Below are 23,024 nucleotides of genomic sequence, written 5' to 3' on the forward strand. Positions count from 1 at the left end.
GGAGGAGGAGGAGGAAGGCGAGGCCCGGCCCTGCCCTGCCCTTCCTCCCGGCGCGGGGGGCGGAGGCAGCGGGGACGGCCCCGCCCGGAGCTTCCGCGCTGCTCTGGGGCTCAGCGGCCGCTCCTGGGCCCGGGAAAAGCCGCTCCTTCGGGGCTGTTCCCGGCTCTGAGGGAAGGCACCGCCTCGCTGGAAAAGAGGAGAGAAAGAAAAAAAAAAAATGGAGGAAAACAGGAAAATTAGAAAGCGGACTCTTGTTTTCAGACACTGCGGCGGACGATTCTGCGCAAAAGAACAGAACTGATGTCCCAAAATTATTCGATCTGAAGCAATGACAAGGCAGCGTCTCTGGAATCGGGTTTATTGTCTTGCCCATTTGACACGTGCCAGAAGAAATTAAATACACAGTGAGACAGCGCTGCTGCTGGGAAAGCAGCCCTGCAGCACAGCACTGCAGCCCTTCCCGCATATTGCTTGTTCTCTTCCTCATCCATCCTTAAAACAGCAAGAAAATTAAAATCTGGATAACATTGCCCATATTCTTATTGCTCATTTAATTCTGAGCTGTTCCAATGAGTCTCGTTGTGGTTTTTCTAAAAATGTTCTTCATCGAGTGTTCTTATCAGAGGGATACATCATCACCAAACTCATCGTTTTCAGACTCCTCATCTCCAGGCTCATCATCTCCAGACTCTGGGTCCAAAATCACTGCCACCTCTGAAAATTTTACTCCTTTCAGTTCTTCTCAGGGGCAGGCAGTGTGGGCTGAGGTTTTACGGAAAGAGCTGGCTTCTGGTTTGTGTCTGTTGGAAAGGAGTCCTGCAAAAAAGCGTAGTGCAGGTGAGGCAGAAAGCTACACATGGTTGAGTGTGGAGAAATTATAAACAGCGGAAATCATAAAATTGTGAGCCCTTTACTGTTCACGTTCCATAAAGACAGAAGAGAGTCATCACTTCTGGATGAAAGTCCTGCTCCTTCCCCTAGGCATGGGCAAACAGCCCCTCCTAAGAGTTTTTTATAGAATCACAAAATGGTTTCGGGTGGAAAGGACCTCAAGAGATTGTCCAGCCCCAACCCCCTGCCATGGGCAGGGACACCTTGCAGTAGAGCAGGTTGCTCCAAGCCCTGTCCAGCCTGGCCTTGGACACTCCCAGGGATTACATCACAAGATTTTTTTGGTTTTAGTTCTATTGGATTAGCTTTTTTTGATAATTCCTTCAGTTACTTGGTGAATAACAATAAAATAACCTTTCACTCCATGCTTTGCAATCAAAAATCTTGTTACCTGTTCTGTTGTGAATCTCGCTGTGGGCTGGACCTCCACATTTCTACTTTCAGCAGCTTTTTCAGGTGCTCCATTTTCCTCACTTTCACCCTTGTAATCCAGCAGCACTGTCTCCAGGTAATTGTCTTTTGGGGGGGCCTGAATTTCATCTTTTTCAGAATCATCTCCTCTGGTGCCTTCCAGGTTGTCAAATGACATCACCTCAGTTCTCCTAAGAGAGGTCAGAAAATTCACAGCACCACAGACAAAAATCTCAGCCTCCCTACAACCAAGAGCAGCATGTACACTGATCTCAAAATTGGTGGGATTGTACCCAGGGGAATTAAGTAGCTTCTTGTATCCTGAAGGGTCTTTTCTGCATTAGGATTAACAATTTGCTAAAGACTAAGTAGGAATTTGCCTTTGATACAAGATTAAAAGGTATTAACTTCCTTCAAGTGTAGAGATTTTTAATTTGTCATGTTCAGGGTCCTTAAAAATGGACCTTTAGGCTAGTGGGAAATCCAAGGAAAATCCTATGGTACCAAAATAAACTAGAACCATGGTTCTTATATGCAGTCTTTTATAAATTTGTGATTGCAGCAGTCTACTTACCCATTATTCATGTGCTCTGGTTTCTCTAAGCTTTTCAGACTTCCATTTTTGTCATCTGCCCATGGGTTATCAATGCCCTCCATAATGTCAACTTTCTTAACCAAATCCTGTTTCCCATACTTTCTGAAAATAATACATTAAAATAATAACAATAAAAAATTCCTTTTGAAGATTGGCTTTACAGTTGTTTTAGAAACAGAAGATGAATTACTTGTGCTATAAATTTAATACACAACATTTATTTTCAGTGTTGTTCTGGGGATTAGTTTGCAGTATTTCCTATTTTTCCATAATGGTAGTAGGGTAAATGTTTGCTTCCCTTCTGGAAATTGTTTTCTTCTACCATGTGGCCCTGCTGCCACTGAAAGCAAAACCTCCCTTGATTTAAGCAGCAAAACCTCCCTTGATTTAAGCAGCAAAACGTCCCTTGATTTCATCATTTATGGGATTGGAAAAGACCCATGTGCTCCCCTTCCCAGTGAAAATTTCTGCTGCCCACATTTCTTTGCTTCAGAACTATTTGTTTCTGCTTTTGCTGTGTGACAAACACAAGAAGAAACAACTTCCAGTTGTGTGTGGTGCATCCAACATAACCAATCTCGGGCAGCGCTCCCCGCAAAAGCCGCTGATTTATCAGACAAACGCCTTTCATTAAACCCATCAGCAGTGAAGGTGCATGGCATTGTGAAGGCAAACCCGGGGTACCTTTTCCTTTTCAGGTCCAGCAGGACATAGGCCAGGAAGGCGATGAAGGTGGTGGCCAGCAGCACCCCGAGCACGATGGCAGCCGCGCGCTCCGGGGGTGCCGGGGCCGCCGCGGCCGCCGCAGCCTCCGGCACGGCCGCGCTGACGGGCGCTGAGAACACGTCCTGCAGCCCCAGCTCAATGGCAGCCCTCTGCTCCCTCACCTTCCTGGGGACACATGGAAAATGGGCACGTGCACCTCACCTGCCTTCTGGCTGCAGGAGTGGTGGAGAAAATACAGAACATCCCTCCCTGGTCTGCCAGGACCTTTTCCGAGCATTCGGGCTCGTCGTGTCTCTCCTTCAGGAAAAGCTCTGTTTTCCAGAGCCCTGGTGCTTGTGACCTGAAATGCTGCAGGGCTTGGACACCTGAACTAGAGCCACATCACTGACAGGTTACCAAAGAAATGTAAAGTACACCTGAAGAAGTGTGGGGTTTTAATCAACAGTCTGCCACTCTGATATATATATATAGTCTACATGTATATAGTCTATATATATGGTGTGTGTGTGTGTGTGTATATATATATATATATATATATGGTGTGTATATATATATCTATCTATCTCAGGTATATATATATATATATTAGGTGTATATATACATACACCATATATCTCAGATATATATCTCAGGTGTGTATATATATATATATATATACGCACACTTAATATATATATACACATATATATATTAGGTATATATATATATATATATGAGGTCAATATATATTTTAATGATATTCTTTCTCCGTCAGCTTTTTTCTCTTAAATTTTCTCTGACTTTTAAATCTAATTTGCACAATGAAACAGCCTTACTCATGTTTTTGGCAAACTCTGAAAATTAGATTTCAGTAAATAGTGAATCAGCTTTCTGAATTCTAAAAATCCTGTGTGCACGAGCTCTGACCCCCAGAGCTCAGACTGTGCCATCCAGACCTTTTCACATCTTCTGCAGGTACTTCCTGGTGGGCCTCATCAAAGGCAATGATGTTTACTTGGGTTTCATCAGTGCTGCTCCTTGAATTTCTGTCAGACTCCTTGGAATAGATATTAAGCACATATACATTCCATCCAAGTTTCTCTTCCAGGACCCTGGCATCATATGAAGAAAACATTTTTAATTAGCTGGGCAATGACAGATTCTTTTACTTTGAAAATTAAATGAAGTAGTATTTAGTACAACACTTGGCAGATATTAATTGGTGCTAATAAAAGTACCTTGGCAGGTATTTTGGTTGAAGCATGTAAAAATGCAGGATTATCATCAGCCAAGGAATTAAGCTATTTGTCCAAAATTGTTGAGTGATTGTGTAGCAGAGGAAAAAATATCTATAGATTACTATAAACAGTAAAGGTGGGGAGGAGGGAAATTCAGTCTCATAATCCTCATGGTTTTCTCCTGTTCTTCCAGAGCTTTTGTGCTGGATGGGACCAGTGGCCCAGTTAATCCATCATTCTGGTAGCAGTCAGCACCAGCTCTTCCAAGAAAGTTTTCCATTTCATTTTTACCAACAAGGACTGGTCCATAATAGCACCAACATCACAAAATCATTTTTCCCACCTTCAGAGTGATTTCCCTTCATGAGCACAGGACTCAATCTTTCTAATGTAAATATATGTTTATGTGTAGCCAAACAAAATATCATCCATCTTTGTTAACATGCCCAATTGTTTTAATTTAATGGTGGGTTTGGTTTGTGGTGTCTGCCCTATGTCTCCACATTTTTATCCTGCTATCCATGAAAACCTTTATCCTAGGCTGGTAAAAATGACACAAACCTTGAGGTGGGAAGAGACCACATGAAATTGTCTAGTCCAGTGACCTCTTTGAGATGTGTCAGCTTCAGGGTAAAAACTTACAAGGCAAAAATTGGTGGATTCCTGTGAATTCACTCAAATCATTCTGATCTCTGTCAGATTGAAGGCCTGGCTTTTGCTGAGCACTGGCTGCAGGCTGTCAGACCCCTATCCCAAACTCTGAATTTATCATTAGATATTATACCAGAATAAGCTTCACAGTTTCAAAAATACCTTTGTACTTCAACTCTCTTTCTTTCCACAGCACTGATCTTCTGATTTAGCACCAGCATCACAACGTTGCTACTGGAACTAGAATCAACAGTTACCTAATAAAGAATCACAGATAAGATTTTCTAGAGCATTTGTACCTCTTGTAGATTGACCGAAAAACCCACAAAAAATCCCAAAATAATTGTCCTCCAAAAATCAGTTTTTGTGCCAACATATTTTTATATGTCAATGAAAATGGCAACCTCTTAATTCTAGTATGTAAATATTCATGTATCTGACAGCCCTATTGATAGAGTTAAGTAATTTTGTAGTTTTGCCATTACCAAAATTAGCCTTTCTTGTTTACAATTTTGACATGGAAGTAAATCAGGATTATACATAAAAATCTTCCTTACATTGACTGTTGTCTGGGCTGTGAGTCTTCTTGTGCCTTGGTCTGCAGCTTGGACTTGCAGATAAAACGTTCCAGCTTTTCCTGCTACAGAAACTGTAAAAATCTGCCCCGTGTTTTCATTGATGTCAAACTCATTGGTTTGGCCTCCCACTAAGCTGTACTGCAGGCATCCATTGTCTCCTGAGTCTGGATCTGTGGCCTGGGTTTAAGAAAGGTGATTTGTGACACTCAGCCTGTGGCTTTTGGGCTGCACCTTGTTCTGCAAACAATAAACTCAGCTCTCAGGAGCAGATTGAAGGCTCCTCTAATGCAGCGGGAGAAGCCCAGCTCTGTGCCAGGATTTGTCCTTGTGGAGAGCACAGGAATGCTGTACCTGGACTGTGGTGACAGGGTATTTGTAGGGCACGGAGCTGGGAATGCGGGCAGAGTAGGAGGGGCTGGAGAACACGGGCTGCTCGTTGACGTCCAGCACGGAGATGGTCAGCATGGCCGCGTTCTCAGCAAACAGCCCTGGGGAAACACCAGTGAGCAACCAGCAGCTCCTCACCTGCCACATCAAACTTTACAGCTTAAAGAGAATCACAGCTCCTGCATGGGCTGCAAACACAAAACATGTGCCCACTGCTTCCCTGGAAGGATGTTCAAAGTGAGAAGTTACCTGAACGCTGCACTTCTGCAGCAGAGGAGACTCTTCTGTTTGCTTGAATTAAAATCACATACTGAGAAACTTCCTCATAGTCCAAATTCACTGCTGTTCTCAGCTCACCACTTTCAGGATCCAGTCTAAAGTGACCTGAAAGGACAAACGCACACTTCTGCTGGCACAGCTGCCATCAGCTGCCCTTGGGACGTTTCCATGGCTGCTCTGCTCTGAACAATGTGAAATTCAACACTTCCACTGGCCAGGCAGCAAAGGCATCACCACAGCTGGGCTCCTACCCCACACCAAACAGCTCTTAAACATGCAAAGGAGCAGTAAATGTGAAAAAGGATTTCACATGATTTCACAAATAAGGAGAATTGCAGCTCCTTGCACAGCTCCATTTTTTATGCATTTCTAAGTTTTCTCTCAGTTTCTATGTATTTCCTTTGTTGTGGGCCAAATGGAACCTGGGCACAGCTGCAAGAGGGCAGATGCCTTAACATAAATGCAAGGAAATGATGGACTAAAAGTGATTGGCAGGGAGGAAGCTGCTTGCAAACACTTTCTATTTTGGCTCCCCCAGTCTCTAAATTACCCCTATCTTATAGTTTAAGATTAAAAGAAGCCATTTCTTAGCAAGTTACCACACTTCCCAAAGCCAAAGATCAGCAAAGTCAATGCTGAAAAGCCCTGAAAAAAATTCTCTGTGTACTCCTGTTTTTAAAAAAAGTTTTATCCATGCTCTCCATCTCCTCATTTATGCACAGCAGCACCTGCCATGCAAAAGACAGGTTATGAAGTTCTCCTGGCTATTTTAACTTAAAATGGGGCTGGTACTCACCTCTTTCATTGCCAGATACAACAGTGTAATTAATTGGTTTTCCTGAAGTTTCAACCACAGCAAAATCATAAATTAAATAATCCACTCCAGTGTTCTCCAAAACAGAAACGCTAATGCAGGAAAAAAGTGATGAACCATGTTAAATTTGCCAACAGTGGTTGCCCAGGCAAGCTTTGAAATTTAGCTTTTTAAAAGAGACTTCTCTGTGGAAAATTTTGCCCCTTCTCCCCAGTTGTTTGCCAGATCTGCCCAACTTTCAGAGTACAGTGAAAACCCTGGTTTTTCAGCCAGATTTTGGGTCATCCTTGGGTAAAACCTAAGGAAAAATATCTTATAGTGTTCAAGAGCAAGGGGACAAAGAGTCTGGCTTATAAAGTTGCAAAGTAGAGAAATAAAAGGCAATGCTTCAGCTCACATTCACAGAACCCCAAGCATAGCAGAATTTCCAATATTTTGCTTAAAAAAAACCCCAAAACTGATGTCCTTTCTTCTGCATGGAAAAATGAAAGTGACCTTCAACTTTGCTCTGTTTTGCACCACCTGGTGAAGACATGCCAGTTATTTAAGTGAATGTGAAAGCCTCACCTGATCTCACTTTTGTTGAAGCGAGGAACGAAGGGACGGTTGTCAAACACACTCAGAGTAACCACAGCAGTGCCATTTAATGGGGGAGAGCCTTTGTCCTTTGCCATCACTGTTAAATGCATCTCTCCAGATCTAGACAGGTTTCCAGTTGTAATTATCTTCCCCTCACTCAAATCCTCTATCAGGAAGAAGGGGCTCACGGTGGCATCCGGGAGGATGTAATACTCAATGAGGCCATTGTGCCCCTGCCAGGAAAGGAACACAATTTCATGGAACTGGGAGTGTGTTTGGAAGGGTAGGATAAACACTGAAACAGAGATCCAAAAAACATCTAAATGTCTCTAGTGAAATAATTTTGAAAACAGTGAGGGTTTTTTAAAGAATGAAAGCTATGGTAGGATGTGTAAAAATTAAAAAAAACCCAAACCACCAAGCAGAAGAAAATACACAGTACATTGGCCATTTACACAGTGAAAACGTGGCCAAAAGTCTCTAATGAAAATAAGTCAGATGTGTAAAGGGGGACAGTCAGAGTAGTGAGGGTGGCACAGGGAGGACAAGTGCCACTCTGCACAGCTGAAGGAGGAGTTTCACTGGGGTCTCAATGCAGATCTCCCACAGTTCAGCAATTTTCAAAGGCAATTGCACTTCTTATACAGAATCATTGAAAAGGCTGATTAAAAAAGGGCTGTTAGATGATTTGCAGCAATGCACCACAGCTGCAGCTATTCCAACCAAAATTATGCATGAAGAAATAGGAAGGCACCTGCTACACCTATTTTGTTGTCACTTGGAGATGTTTCATCTTGTAAATGATATAATTACTAGTGATGTTGTCATGGTGATGTGGTTGACTACTGGATATCCCTGCCAGTGCCTGGATCCTATTTGATGGGTGTAGTACAGATATATCAAACAAAATTACATTTAACAATGGGGACAGAGAGAATCAGCTGGGGTGCCACGCTTCAGAGGAGTTTGGTGAGCAGACATTTCCTTGCTCAAAGCAGCTATATGATGTTTAGTTTTTACAGATTCTTCTACCTCAAAAAATCAAATAACTTCAGAGACACTAAATTGCTTCAGTGTATACTTCTGAAGCACTGGTGCATGCAGCTCTGTGTAGGAAAGGGTAAAATTAAAGGAAATACAGCAGAGGAAACATGCCCAGAGCAGGGAGTACATCAGTGTCAAGGCAGAGCCAGCTAAACTCCTAATTTCCAGTTCTCAGTAGTTAGGCAGGATTCACTTTCTGCTGGGTTTGGTGCTGCCTGCCTGGAGGAGGAGCAGGATGTGCTGTGCTGAGGCTCAGCTCCCAGAGGAGCCTCTCACCTGGTCACGGTCGGTGGCACTCACGGTGAGGACAGGAGCTCCCACGGGATTCACCATGTTCATGGCAGCAGAGTAGGAGCTCTGGGCAAACACGGGGGCATTGTCATTCACATCCACCACTGCAACTCTCACATGGATGGCTGCCTAGGAAACAAAGTGGTGCCATGCATCTCAGAGTACTTGGAAACTCTTATTTAGCATTGTTTTTTCTTTACGTGCACATGCAACAGAAATGATAAATCAGGCTTGGAAAAGGCTGCAGTAAAATATTGTCTGGGTTTAATTGTGTGAACTCAGCATCAGAGATCACTACAGGATTTTAGCAGGAGAGGCAGGAATTCAGGGTTGCAGTAGGATTCCCCTTGAAAGGTGTCTGAATGAGTTAGAACAGGACGTGTTTAGGAGACCAACATGTCCTCCTTGCAGGTGAGGAAACCACACATGCTCCAATTCTGTTCAAGAAGTGTCTAATAGCTTTTCAAATAAAAGAAATACAGCAGAACTAGAACAATCTGCTGAAAACACTTCTTCTCCTACAACAAATTATCACATCACTTACAGTTCTAAAAGCAGGAGACAACTCCAGCTCCCCAGCATGGGTCAGTCAGCAAACAATTCAGGGTCAAAGCCTGCCATGCATAATTTTGGATATTTCACATAATTAAAGTATACTACTACTCAGTGTGGTTAAAGGCTGTAGAAGTCTGACTCTAAACATGATGAGGTGACTCATTTATTCTACACAATAAATGGCTGGGATGGATCTCCCTCCCAGCAGTTCAAAATCCACTCTGAAGTGTTGCTGTTCATTACAGTAATGGTCTCTTACCTGATAGAAAGGGGCAGATTTATTGTTGACTGCAGTCACTGTGAGGTTGTATTTATTCATGGTTTCATAGTCTGGAGAGTTCCTTATCTTAATGATGCCCTGTATTGCATCTATTTCAAATATATTTTCTCCCTCACCTGAGACAGATTTAAACAAGCATCATCAATTAATATATCTTAGCAGCACATAATTAACTACACTCTTAAATTATATGTTTACTTGTGCCCTGAACTCATCAAAACAATTTTTTAAGTAGTGTATGGATAATGTAGAAGAGCAGAAATATTTTGAATGGATGGGCATTTGAAACATGAGCCAAGGTTTGAAAATTGTATGAGCATGAATTAGTAACATTCCAAACCAGGTGAAAGTGAATTCTTGGCTTTGGTGGAAAGAAGTTAGGAAATAACGCGGGTATAACACTAATTATGCTCATAATTGTATGGACAACAAATTGCCAGTGCAGTGACAGAATTGCTTGTTACCTGTGAGGTCATACAGGATAAAGGCATTGTCTCCTGTGTCTCTGTCTGATGCTGTGATTTTTCCAACAATGAATCCCACAGGCACGTTTTCCTGGACACTGAAGTCAGGCACTGGATCAAACACAGGTGGCCAGTCATTAATGTCAATGATCTTTATCACAACTGTGCAGTAACCCCTCTTCTTCTCAGGGATTCCATCATCTTCAGCATACACCACAACCTGTAAGTTGCACAGTTATTGGTAGTGAGAGGTCGTACAAAAAAGTTCTTGCATAAGGATTAAAAAAACCTTGGTGAATTTTAAACTTTGAAATATTCTTATGTAAAGTCCCGTTCTGAATTCACCTCAAAATGATTATTGAAAACTTCAGGAGTATTTGGGTGAATAAAAAAGTCTTTCTGTGTAAAACCAACAAATTCACCAATATTTTTGCTTGAAGCAAAATAAGAGCATAAAAAATATCCAGCAGTGGCAACAACAAAAAGAAGATTTAAACTGAGAATCGTATCTGCAAGATCTCAGCACAGGTTGAGGCAACAGACAGGGCTGAATAGATGAGCTGTCATTGTGAAATTAGTTATTCATGTGCTGAAGTGTTTCCAGGGCAGGTGAACAATGAGCTGTGCTTGAATTTCATTCTAGTCAAAAGGCAGTGGCTTGTTTTAATAATGCCTCATGCCTTGAGATGCCCCTGTTCTAAACCAGTGCATAAAATATTCAAGCATTATAAAGCTAAACAAAAGCACAAGTGTTTTCCAAGAGAAAAATAAAGAAGATTTAAAATATCTAAAGCAAACCTGATACTCTGTGGGTTCCTCTTCATAATCAAAGGGGGCAGTGGAATAAAGGATTCCAGTGGTTTCATTTATCCTGAATTTCAGTCCTTGTCCATTGAGAATGCCATATGTCAGGAAACCATTTCTGCCTGTGTCACTGTTCTGAGCTTTCAGCTGCACAATCTGAGTAGCAGGGGAATGCTGGAGGGAGAAGGATTGAGGCTCTCAGAGACTGCTTTGCTGCAATTGCTTGAACTATGTGAAAGTAACATGTACTGCATCCACTTACAGTAGTATAGGCATTTAAAATCAAAATTATACAACTTGTTCCTTAAGAGAGTCTCTTGCTTTCTCTAATTTACAGAAAAGAACTGTTTTCCTCCCCCCATGTCTCTACATATAGCTGCAGTTTTCAGGAAGAAATATTATTTCAAACAGCCCAAATGTTAACCTCAACATCTGACTTGCTGTTATTTCTGTGTAACAGCCTCTTCTCCTATGAAACTCAATGGGTGTTCTCAACTCCAAAATCACATTTCTTTCTGAACACTATTTGGCAAATAATTATCAAAATAAACAATCTAATTTTCCTTTTTAACAGTGTTATTTGTGCCAAGATTGACAGAAGGTATCAGTGTTTCACTTGCAGGGCCATTTGAGACCTGATCTGAAGTTACTTGATCCAACAGGGCATCCAGCAATTCCCACTGTGTAAATATTTCACATGGAAATCAATTTTTTAAGATTGGGGAGTGTGATTCTAGTTCTTCTCCATTAAACTCACTGGGAACATTAAAATTATGTGTAATAAGTTGAACCTCTATTTAATTCAGTGGTAGAGATGGACTAAAAATCAGTTTAGTCTTTAAACTTTAAATCAGTTGTGGCTGCTAAAGACAATATGAGTGCATCAGCTAGGGATCTCAAAGGCAAGGTATGTGCTACATAAAATATTAACATGATATTGTGCTTCTTTTTTTTTTTAAAAAAAAAGCAACCAGCAGATTAAAGTGTGAAAAGTGTTGCTTAAAAATTGAAGAGTGAAATGTTGAGCAAGATGCTTTTACATATTTAAATGCTGTAGCTTCTTCTGTAGAGAACCACAATGTCTGAAAATCTGACTGAAATCTGGCTTGTTCTCTGCTGCTGATCACTTGTGCCAGCAAAATCACAACAGATTGTACGTGAGCAAGAGCAGCAATATTGTTAAATTAGAGACTGTGCCCTGGTGCTGCCCTGTATGAACTAGGCTGAGTGAGAGCCCATGGGGTGCCCAGCACGTCCAGTGGATTTCAAATGCACCTGAATATTCTCCATGTAAAATATTCAAAATGCAGTGGTAGTTCTTCCTTCATGGAGCCCCCTATTAGAAAATAGTCACTTTTCCTTCAATAAGTCCACACTTCTAGATCATTCTTGGTGTGCATTGGGATTGAAATAAACCTCACAACACCATGTGGTAGGACACAACAGACACTCTGCCCAGCTCCAGAAGGTTTACTTGTATACTCAACAAAATATTATTATTATTATTATTATTATTATTATTATTATTATTATTATTATTATTATTATTATTATTATTATTATTATTATTATTATTATTTTGAAGAGTTATTTTTGTGATTCGGTTTGATGACATTTTCTTACCTCTGGCAATCTCTCTTCCAGTAGAGAAGATGGGAAAACTGGTGGGAAATTGTTTTCATCAATGACTTCCACCTTCACTTCCATTTCATTAAATATGGCAGCATTAGATGAGTCTGTTGCTCGTACCTTGAAATTTACTGGAAAATCTTCCAGTTTTAGATTCTTACTTGTTCTTACAATACCACTGGATGGATGGATAATGAAATATCCTGTTCAAAAAAAAAAAAATCAACCAGAAATTATTCTGGTTGTGATTTCATTAGTTGAAACTGAAGATACGAATCTTCCAGTGAAAATTGCACATTATTTATATGAATATTGTATGTTACAGTATTTTTCAAAGAACAAAATGAAATTCAATGTTTTTGCAAGGTTGACAAGAATGTCAGAAATATCCAGGGCTGTAATTAACAAAAAGAAATAATTCAGAAGGTCAGATGGGAACCAAAAAGGAGAAAATTCAATCCACCACTCTCCAGTCAGGTATTCACATTCCTCTGAAACAGTCAGAGATTATTTGTCCCTCTTTCAATTGGAAACTTTTTATATTTCCTAACAAGTTCTGTTCTTAATGAAGATGAGGAGTTTTGTAACTGCCTTCAAGATCACAACTTCATACAAAACACTTTACAAAACTGAATACAAATTGGTTTTGATGATAGATTAAAATCAGCTCTATATTTAGGAAAAAACCACATGTGACAAAGCACTGGTGCACTTGACCATATGCAAACTCACTCTAGGCACTCACACGTTGCTGAGTTAGTTTTTCTCCTGGAAGTTTTTGTGCTATTAGTTATTTTTTGTCCAGCCAGAGTAACTTTATGCCAGGCCAGGTACAGCCTGATCTTCCTGCAGCAGACACAGCACAGAGCTGGTGAAGCCAGCCCTGCACCACGGGCCTTGTGCTGCTCTGACAGAAATTCAATGCCATGCCCACACCTGATCCACCCCAAACTGGTGCCCTGGCTTCATTCCCAGCCAGGGTTCATGGCTGTGGGACTGAGGGAAGAGCAGGAAGCAGGAGAGAAGAAACCACCCCAACCCTCAGTGTTCATGGCTGTGGGACTGAGGGAAGAGCAGGAAGCAGGAGAGAAGAAACCACCCCAACCCTCAGTGTTCATGGCTGTGGGACTGAGGGAAGAGCAGGGAGCAGGAGAGAAGAAACCATCCCAACCCTCAGTGTTCATGGCTGTGGGACTGAGGGAAGAGCAGGGAGCAGGAGAGAAGAAACCACCCCAACCCTCAGTGTTCATGGCTGTGGGACTGAGGGAAGAGCAGGGAGCAGGAGAGAAGAAACCACCCCAACCCTCAGTGTTCATGGCTGTGGGACTGAGGGAAGAGCAGGGAGCAGGAGAGAAGAAACCACCCCAACCCTCAGTGTTCATGGCTGTGGGACTGAGGGAAGAGCAGGAAGCAGGAGAGAAGAAACCATCCCAACCCTCAGTGTTCATGGCTGTGGGACTGAGGGAAGAGCAGGAAGCAGGAGAGAAGAAACCATCCCAACCCTCAGTGTTCATGGCTGTGGGACTGAGGGAAGAGCAGGAAGCAGGAGAGAAGAAACCACCCCAACCCTCAGTGTTCATGGCTGTGGGACTGAGGGAAGAGCAGGAAGCAGGAGAGAAGAAACCACCCCAACCCTCAGTGTTCATGGCTGTGGGACTGAGGGAAGAGCAGGGAGCAGGAGAGAAGAAACCACCCCAACCCTCAGTGCTCCTCCTGTTCTCCCCCACCCAGGGCTCACCCTCCTCATCTCCAGAGGTGATGCTGTAGTCCACAGGGAGCTTGTACAAGGCTCTGACCTCCACAACAAACGTGTCTGGGGGGCTCTGCTCTGGCAGAGGGGCAGGGTGATAGGCTTCTTCCAGGAACACTGGGAAGGACAAATCCATGGGAACAACCACGACTGACACCTGCAGAGAAAAGACATGGCCATGGGGGTGGTGTTTGCAGCTTTAGCAAAAACTTTCCTACTGAGGTGTGGGACAGCACAAGTCCAGGCTTTGGCCAGTGAGGAGAAGCCAGGGATTGCTGCCTGCTGTGTTTGACACTGCCCTGAAGGCAGCAAATACTGGTGGGAAACACCAAAAACCTCCTCAGTTTAGGTTCACCTGGGTGCTTTGCTAAATGCAGAGCTCCAGTTCCTCACATACAGCACATTTCAAAGGATTTGTCTCAGAGAGATGCACTCAGAGAGATGCACTCATCTCCAGCCTTCCACAGGAGAGGGTGTACCCAGAGCAGGAGTTTGCACACACAGTATTTTAAAACTATTGTGACTGATTTATGGATTAAGAACAAAAGGTGAGAGGTGGTAAATAAAAAATGCCTATTGCTTCCCAAAAATAGTTTATTTCTGTTGCCAGACAGCTGCTGTTCAACCCTGTGAAGAATGATGGCTTGTAAGTCTACATTTTAAGGTTGTTGAAGGTAATTTTCTACATCTTTATCCATCTAGATTTCTAGTACTTTTTTTAATTCTGCTGTGATATTTAGTGGCAAAAGATCACCAACAAATTATAAGCATTGTGTAAAAATAATTTTTAAATCACATTTAGATTTCTCACTCTTCAATCTAGAAATTATTTTTTCTTACATTATGGGAAAATAAACAGGAACACTTTATTTGCCATCTGCTGTTAATTTATCACACATTTCCATTACATCCTTTCTGGCTGTCCCAGTCTTTGACCTTGCACAGAAATCTCTACTGCTCTAACCCTCCTCTCTCACAGCCTGGAGCTTCTGTCTGTCTTTTCTGAAATGGAATGAGCACAATCATTTTGGGTGGTGTGCCAGCAATTGCCAGGGCAGCATAACTTGGTAACTGTTATCTTGTAGCCTGAAACAGAAATAAATCAGACATTTATGGCATTCATATCAGAAATAAATCTCTGACATTCTGATTCCTGGTTTGCATCGTTTTGCCTGACTAATACCCCTCTCTTGGTTTGGCTATGCTCAGTTTAGAATAAAGCAATCTGGGGAGTTAGCTGTGCAGTAGAGAGAGGCCAGGCAGAAATGTTGGTACCTTCACAGAGGCTGAAAGAGGCGGCAGACCCGAATCCGTCGCGGTGACGTTCAAGGAGTAGTACAGGGCAACACTTTGTGTGGATAAGTCTCTTGTTAGCCTGAGCTCTCCTGTGGTACTGGAAAGACTAAAGAGGCCTTCTGAGTTTCCACCTGAAAACAGAAAAAGAAGTGTTGGAGATGTTCCCTGGAACCAGCAGAGACAAGACTGAAGTGTATGCCCAGGAGTAAGGAGACACAGGTTGAAATCCTAGGCTTGGAGCAAGACACCCCCTCTAGTCCAACCTCCTGGCTCAAAACATGGCCAGGAGTGAATTCAGCACAGGTTGTTCAAGGCTTTGATCCATCAGGTGAGACTCTCCAAGGACAGCCCCTCTGGGCAACCTCTTCCTTTAATTACTGATCTTCACAGAGGATTCTTTACCCCTTCTATGCAGTCAGAAGCCAGCAGTTCAGTTTATGACCTTTCTCTCTCATTCTGGTGTCATGCAGCTTGCTTTAGCAGTGTCAAGTATCCCAGTGATAAACCAGCCCTAAGATTTTTTCCTAACATACCTGAAATATTGTAGAAAATGCCTTCATCATAACCCTTGCCTTCATCTCTTGCATTGATGTCTACTACCAGTGTGCCAGCTGTAGAATTGTCTAGGAAGACCTTGTGATATGAGGACTGGTCAAACACGGGTCCCTCTTCATTGACATCTTCCACAGTAACTGAGAAAGAATCATCACATTTGGTGAGTTTTACCTAAATGGTTACAAGTTTGTTTTTTTCAGCTAATATAAACCAACACAGCTCCTCTGAATGAGAATATATCCAGTCATACTGATCAAAAGTAGGGCTGGCCAAGAGCTAGGATACCAACTTCACAGAAATCTTTATGTCTTTTTTTCTCCAACATAACAATTTTTTTTTTTTTTAATGAAAAAAAGCCAGCAATCAAGCACTGTTATTTTAACAAGCCTAAAAATCACTGTCAACACTGTTTATCACCCTAGAAACTGCCCTTCTGCATACAAGCAGAAAAAAAACCTGAATTGTGTTTTTGGAAACCTTTTCAATCAAAATGCCAATTGGTTCTCAGAAAACAGAAAAAAAAATTGTGACTATATTGAAGGAAGTAATATCAGTTTGGGTGAAAAATCCTCATTTTTGACATGGCAAGCTTTTTTTAGAAAAATTTCATTTGGCTCTAGTGAAAAGATCACACCATCATTTCTGATAATTTACTCTAGCAGACTGCATTAGTATTGGTTTATACCTCAGAATTACACATGCTGAAATATTTCCAAGGGTTGTTAATGAAAGTTCATTTTCTGTGGTAAAGTAGAGCTACCTGTAATGTTTGCTGTGTCCTGGAGATGTGGCTCTCCAGTATTGAAAGCTTTCAGAATAAACTTGTACTGGGATTGACTTTCATAGTCCAGAGGCTGAAGGGTTGCAATATCTCCAGAAAGTTCTCCAACATGAAATGAAGTTGTCTCTCCAGTTATGGTGTAATGAATGATGGCATTGTACCCTATATCTGCATCTGTGGCTACTGCACTCAAAATCTAAAATAAAAGGAAAAAAAGTCAGCAAAAAGAGGTTTAGAGCAGAACAAAGAGAGCGGCAAAACATGCCCACAAGGCTGGTATTGACCCACAGAGCGTTACTGACTGAATTACTCGTTAATTGATTAATTGCATTGATGGGATTGTGGCACAGCTTGTGGCAGAGCAGTTACAGACTGTCAGGTGCCACCTCTCCCCTTGACTCCTGTAAACCTTTAGGGCACATCTGCAAGGCAGATATGGAGCCAGAAATGGATGCACTGGAGCTGCCCAGGGAAGCTGGGATACCCCATCCCTGGGAGTGTTCAAGGCCAGGCTGGATGGAGCTCTGAGCAGCCTGCTCTTAGAGAAAGGTGTCGCTGCCCATGGCTGAGGGGTTGGAATGAGATGATCTTTAATGTCCCTTCCAATCCAAACCATCCCATGATTCTAAAACAGAAAAGCTTAAGAACAGAGGGATGCTGGACTAATGCACAACACCTACAGCACCAAACATCTTGAAAACATGCTGCCCACAGATCCAGTGAAAACTCAGTCTGTGCAGTGTGGAATCACTGCTGAGGACAAGAGGGAAAGGGGGAGCAGCTCTCACTCTTTGGGAGAGTTTTGGGAGGAATCAGTGGGAGAGGTACTCCTCTGTCATACAAACCAAACACGCTGTGTGATTCCACAGGCCCCACAAACTAAAAAATGATGTTCACCAATGCACAGCCATGAGAGGTTACTGCCCCTTCCAGGTGCCCAGAGAGAAAACAAGTGCAGAAGAGGCTGTTTATCCTCAGTGCCACACACCACATGTGGAGGCTCATTCTCCCTCACGGTCACAGAGTAGGATTTTTGGGGGAGCACTGGTGGGTTGTCATTCACATCTTCCACAGTGATGCTCAGAACTAAGCTTGCAGACTGTGCTGGCTTCCCAGAATCAGTGGCCTGTGAAGGAACAACTTGTCATTAAAAACAGCATTACTTTGACACAAATTTACTCTGCCAGTTCAATTTTGCCCCAAAAATTGTCAGCTTTTCCCTCTGCAGTCTTTCTGCTGGACCAGTTATCCCTCAGTGACACTTCTCTACCCTGTGCTTGGTTAGTTGCCACATCTTCCTGCAGCTGGATCCTCACCCCATCACATGCTCTGCCTCTCATTAACAATTAATCAAAAGCTCAAGCCTGGATACAGATCAAACATGTCATGTGATCAGATGTGGCACTAATCAACACAGGACTGTGATGTACAGATAGCTGGGCTGTGGTAGTTGAAAGAATGAGGAAATCCCTTGCATTTTGAGGGTTTAAAGTGCCAAAAAAGCAAGTTGTGAAGAGCATCCAGTATGTGGCAAATTCACACTCAGTTTTACACTGCTCCAACATCTGCCATAGAAAATTCTCATCTCTAGGTACATATGCACAGTTTTCAATTAGTCTTACAAAGTGTCCACTTTTATTAACCTGAAATTTTTCTGAAGACACTGCTCAATTTTTAATATGTCTCCTCTATATCTTCCACAAGCTCTTTGACCAGTAAAAATGTCCTTTAATATATTTGTACTTGATGGAACAAACAAATATATTTGTCAGTGCTGCAACACTTCTTTGTATGCACAGTAATTGATCTGATTAGCAGCAGTAAAAATCCATGAAATCAGCTAGAATGAATAGATAACCTCATGGATTTTGAATGAAAGTTAATGCTTTTTCTTTTTAACTTGAAAAATCACATTTCAGGTATTTTTTAAAAAGATCTAAGGACATATATTTTGGAAAATAAACAAAATAAAGGAAAGGGACAAATAACATGGATTGGCAAGGCAGCTGTATGGTCAAAAATGGACCCAGGAATGCTTTGTGGCTGTTGTGTGACTGTGACCTTTAAGATTTAGGGTTCATAAGTCATTTATTCACTAATACCAATTTACAGAGCAGAAAACAGAGCTCTGCACACAAAACATAAGGAACAGTCAAAACTCATGCATGAATTCAAATGGAATTCTCTAACATTAAGTGGTTTTCTTGTGATGGTTCAGTATTTCCTGTTTTTTAATGCTGTGAATTTGCATCAAATTTGTCAACTTACAATTATTTTCAATTCATAACTGTCCATCACTTCTCTGTCTAAGGGTTTTTTTGTCATCAGCTTGCCAGTAGAACTGTTAATATGGAATGTTCCAGCAAAATCATCTTGCAGAGAGTAGCTGATAAGTGCATTATCTCCTACATCGAGGTCAGTAGCAGAAAATGTGCCCAAGTCTAGACCAGCTGCATTCTCAGGAGCTGATAAATGAGTTTGGATCCAAGCTGAGAAAACTGGAGGGTTGTCATTGATGTCTTCAACTCTCACAGTTACCTATATTGAAAAAAAAATAAATAAAAAGGAGAAAAAGACACAAATTTGAGCTGTAGAAGCTGTATCCAAAGGAGAATTTTGATTTATTTTAGTCCATGGAAGCCTATAGGGAAAAAAAAACAACTAAGGAACAAAACCCAAAGGGAATAGGAAACAACTTCAGCATTTCTCAGCATTTGAGCATTTTCACAACCTCTGAATTTTTAATCTTTTTTAATTCTCAGCTGCAAGATAAGATACATGTAAGATAACACTCTCTAACTGGAAGAGATGAACAGAACAAATAACCTGGGGCTCTTTGGCTCATCTGCCTCTTGCATGTGACAGAACCATGCCCAGAACCAGTTCTGGTGTTAATAAATTTCTCTGGTTATGAGTTGTTCAGAAGGAGCTCTCAGGGAGTGACACAATCTGTGAAGCTGACAATATCTCCAGATGGTAAAATCTCCTCAGGATATATAAAAAAAAAAAGGGAAATTAAATAGAAGGCTCTCAAAGCTTCACATTTGCATGACAGAAGACACTTATCTGGATTTTGCTTGATTGTTAATATTTTTGAAGATATTTCACATTCCTTGAGGAAAAAATATTTAGAAATGCATATTGCATACCAAAGCAACAGCTGTGTTGGGTGGCACCAGGGAATCCACAGCTTGCACAAGGATGCTGTACAGGTCTCCTTCCTCCCTGTCCAGCCTCACCAGGGCCACGATGTCGCCTTGGTCCCCGATGGAGAACTTGTCCCAGTGGGATTTCAGGGAGTAGCCGACCTGCACAGCAATGCTGCCACTCAGAGCCTTCACAGCGCCCACTGCACTCCCTGGGCCTTTGTCCTCCTCAATGCTGAACTCGTAGCTGGAGCTCTCAAAAGCCAGCCCAAAGCTGGGGTCATCTACCAGCAAGTAGAGAGCAACAGAGGCTGAGGAGAGAAAACAAATGAAAATAGTGAAGTCACTGCTCAAATCATCATGATCCGTGCTCTGGTTCCTTAAGATCTTGAGGAACCAATAGAAACTGAAAGAAATTATCACACTGGAAAGGGAAACGATAAGAAAAAAGAAACAAATAGTAATAAGGATTAATATGCAACACAAAACGTTTTTGCACCTAATTGATTTTCCAATCTTCCCTGATTACAGAAGTGTTGCTCCAGCCTGACAGGAGAGCAAGGATCACCAGGCTGAAGGTAATGGGATGTGCAGGTATTTCACACTGCTTAAAAACCTGACCCTAAATTGCTTTGTAACAAGAGAGGAGGGAAGTACATAAAGCCACGAGCGCAAGTTGTGACCACTTGTCCTATTTTAAGAAAATAATTTTTTTCTCCTATTCATGATAAATCAAAGTTAACCTCCAAAAAACACATGAAAAACTTACAAAGATTACCACATGATTAAATATTTTTTGAGGAACAGAAACTCAGTTGAGGGTGATTTGCCAACTTCTGATTGTTTAAATGTTTCTAATTGTAGGAAGATAAAGGAAAACAGAAAAAGACACACGTCAACAATATTATTTGAATACATCTTTTTAGAGTGACTACAGCTGTGAAGTCTTGGGGTTTGCACCATAAGTAAGTACTACTGCAATAAATTAATTTTAAAGAATTATTTCTAACCAGGGTTACTAAAACCAAGTTTCTGTTAATATGATCAGCATGGAGGAGATGAAAAGGTAAAAAGCAAATATTCATCATTGTTCAAATATAACCTTCTTTTGTTTTGCCAGATTCAGTTTGATTGACAGCAATGGGATTAATTTCAAATTTAAATGTTTGCAAGGGTTATGTTTATGTGGCAAGAGACAAAAGGGTAAAAAAGATGGTAAAAAGGTTGGTAAAAAGGATGGTATACCACTTGAGGTAAGCTGAGGAACTCCATGGTCAGTGGCAACAACTGTCAGTGTCACAACTGTGTCAGCTGTGATGTGCTCCAGGTTATTGCTGAGAGAGATTTCTCCAGTGCCATTGTTTATATGGAAATCATCAGAATGGTTCGTGAGGCTGAGTAAGGAGCAATCAGGAGAGCATTCATATTAATGACCTTGGAAATGCCACCTACTCAGTGCTACCTCTGCAAGGAGCACTCAACAGACAATATTTGCCTATTTATGAAGAACAGCTTTTAATTGCTGTCTTTAGCCTAAAATATATTGGCCTTTTATTTCCAAGTAAGTCTTTCCTCATGAAAATGTGCAGCATTCATGCCTTCAGTTCCCATTACACCCCAAGGCTTTGAAGCTCCCACCAGGAGAAGGCAGATCCTGCACACTCAGCTGCATATTCAGCAGTGGGAGAAGCCCAAGTGACTTTCATCTGAAGACCTGCTAATTCCTGGCCTTCTATGACCTCTCACAGGTAACTGGATTGCTCACAAGTGATGTGGTTTGGGTAGAATGCTATCTCATAGTTAAAAATAACCTCTTCCAAGGCAGTAGTTCTAAACATCCACAAGTTTCCTGCTCATTCATTTGTCCTTCTCAATCTATGCTTTTCATGTCAAGGTATCCTGGTTTTTTCCATGATTTAGGGCTCACTGAAATATCTTTCTCCACTGATTTTTCTATGCATAGTGCATTAAGGAAGTTATTTTCTTATCTCCTCCTCCCAGCAAACAAAAGATATGCAAAAAGAATCAGAGATTCTTTTACTTCCTACCCAGACACTCCAATGTGTTATCCAGAATTTCAGAAACTGAACCAAATCTTGGCTGTGGGTTTTTATTGCTAGTTTATCACTTGGTTGTGCCCTCTTATGACATAACCATGATTTGATAAGCTCTAAAACACCCAGTAATGACTGTCCTTCTTCCTAAGGACAGAAACCATAACCGATTATAGCACTTGTAAAATATTTATGAAGAGATCTTATCCTTCTCAAGAGCAACAACAGTACCTTTCTGTGTCTGTCCCAGAAGTGTATTATTAACCTGACAGAAGTGTACCTGTATGAAACGACAGCGTTGTTCCCAAGGTCGGGGTCAGTGGCAGACACTGCCAGGACAGACTGTCCCTCCTTTGCTGCTGCCACGGGGATGCTGGCTGAGTACTGTGCCCTTGTGAACTCAGGGGGGTTGTCATTCACATCCAACACTCTGATGCTGACGTGTGTGAAGTTCTGGGGTGTGGAGGAGACAACCGTGATTCAGAGAGTGCACAGGCATTGAGGTGTACAAATAAAAGGCAGCAATGATAAATCACAGCCTGCTGTTCCTTACCTGCCTCTGAGGCACTCCGTTATCAGATGCCAGCAGGAGCAGCTCATACTTGTCCTTACTTTCTCGGTCGACAGAGCCAGTGACCAAAATGGTTCCATCCTAGAGAAGGCAGGGGTTCAAGGCACAGATCATTTGGAGAAGAACTCTTGTACACTGAATTCTCAGAAGGGATGAGGGATTGAAATAATCTATTCTCCTTTGGGCTAGTTCACATGCCAAGCAACAGCTGACCAGGAATATCTTGGTTTTTTGAATATCAATGTAGATTTCCAACCTACAGGGATGTGCTGGTTGTGATGTGCACTAGAATGGTACTGCCAACTCTTTTTTGCCTGATGAATCTTACTATGCCAAGTCACTTCATGAACAGCAGGATCTAAATCTTGCTTTCAGCATACCCAAAGCCTTACCTGCTGGATGCTGTATGGATTATCCCCATCCTCAGCTGACAAGTAATAACTAATTCGTGCATTTTCTCCCTCATCCAAATCAGTAGCAGTCACGTGTCCAACTCTAGTGGCATTATTCAAGGTGTATTCCCCTTCCAGAGCCTCAAAACTGTATGGCAGATTCTGAAACTCAGGGTTGTTATCATTGACATCCAGAACAGTGATGTGGAACAAGGCACTTGAATTAAGCCCATTTATTACATTATCAACTGCCCATACCTGTCAAAGTAAGAAAAAAAAGTCAT

At 41.8% G+C, this 23,024-nt stretch overlaps 1 protein-coding gene across 1 annotated transcript; it reads right to left on the reverse strand.

Moving 5' to 3' along the window:
* Positions 1-342: 342 nt before the first annotated feature.
* LOC118684632 (protocadherin Fat 4-like) lies at positions 343-23,024 on the reverse strand. Its single transcript, XM_036379636.2, has 28 exons — positions 22,999-23,024; positions 22,741-22,957; positions 22,331-22,429; positions 22,058-22,230; positions 20,969-21,117; positions 19,727-20,034; positions 18,846-19,115; positions 17,566-17,703; positions 16,557-16,773; positions 15,775-15,933; positions 15,221-15,372; positions 13,934-14,102; positions 12,190-12,398; positions 10,561-10,740; positions 9,763-9,982; positions 9,278-9,414; positions 8,449-8,592; positions 7,117-7,361; positions 6,532-6,641; positions 5,706-5,840; positions 5,421-5,557; positions 5,049-5,246; positions 4,654-4,748; positions 3,559-3,714; positions 2,582-2,788; positions 1,877-1,999; positions 1,283-1,493; positions 343-816 (listed from the first exon to the last, which is right to left on the reverse strand). The coding sequence occupies exons 1-28, from the start codon at positions 23,022-23,024 to the stop codon at positions 733-735; spliced, it is 4,668 nt and encodes a 1,555-aa protein (XP_036235529.2). The 3' UTR covers positions 343-732.

Source organism: Molothrus ater, chromosome 3 (genome assembly GCF_012460135.2).
Source record: "Molothrus ater isolate BHLD 08-10-18 breed brown headed cowbird chromosome 3, BPBGC_Mater_1.1, whole genome shotgun sequence".
Classification (NCBI taxonomy): Eukaryota; Metazoa; Chordata; class Aves; order Passeriformes; family Icteridae; genus Molothrus; species Molothrus ater.

Coding starts and splice junctions, on each gene's coding strand:
- LOC118684632 (XM_036379636.2), bottom strand. CDS start 23,024: ATGACTTTTTTTTCTTACTTTGACAG. Junction 22,958..22,998: donor TTTTTTTCTTACTTTGACAG/GTATGGGCAGTT, acceptor GCTTAATTCAAG/TGCCTTGTTCCACATCACTG. Junction 2,789..3,558: donor CCTGCAGAAGATGTGAAAAG/GTCTGGATGGCA, acceptor ATGTGTCCCCAG/GAAGGTGAGGGAGCAGAGGG.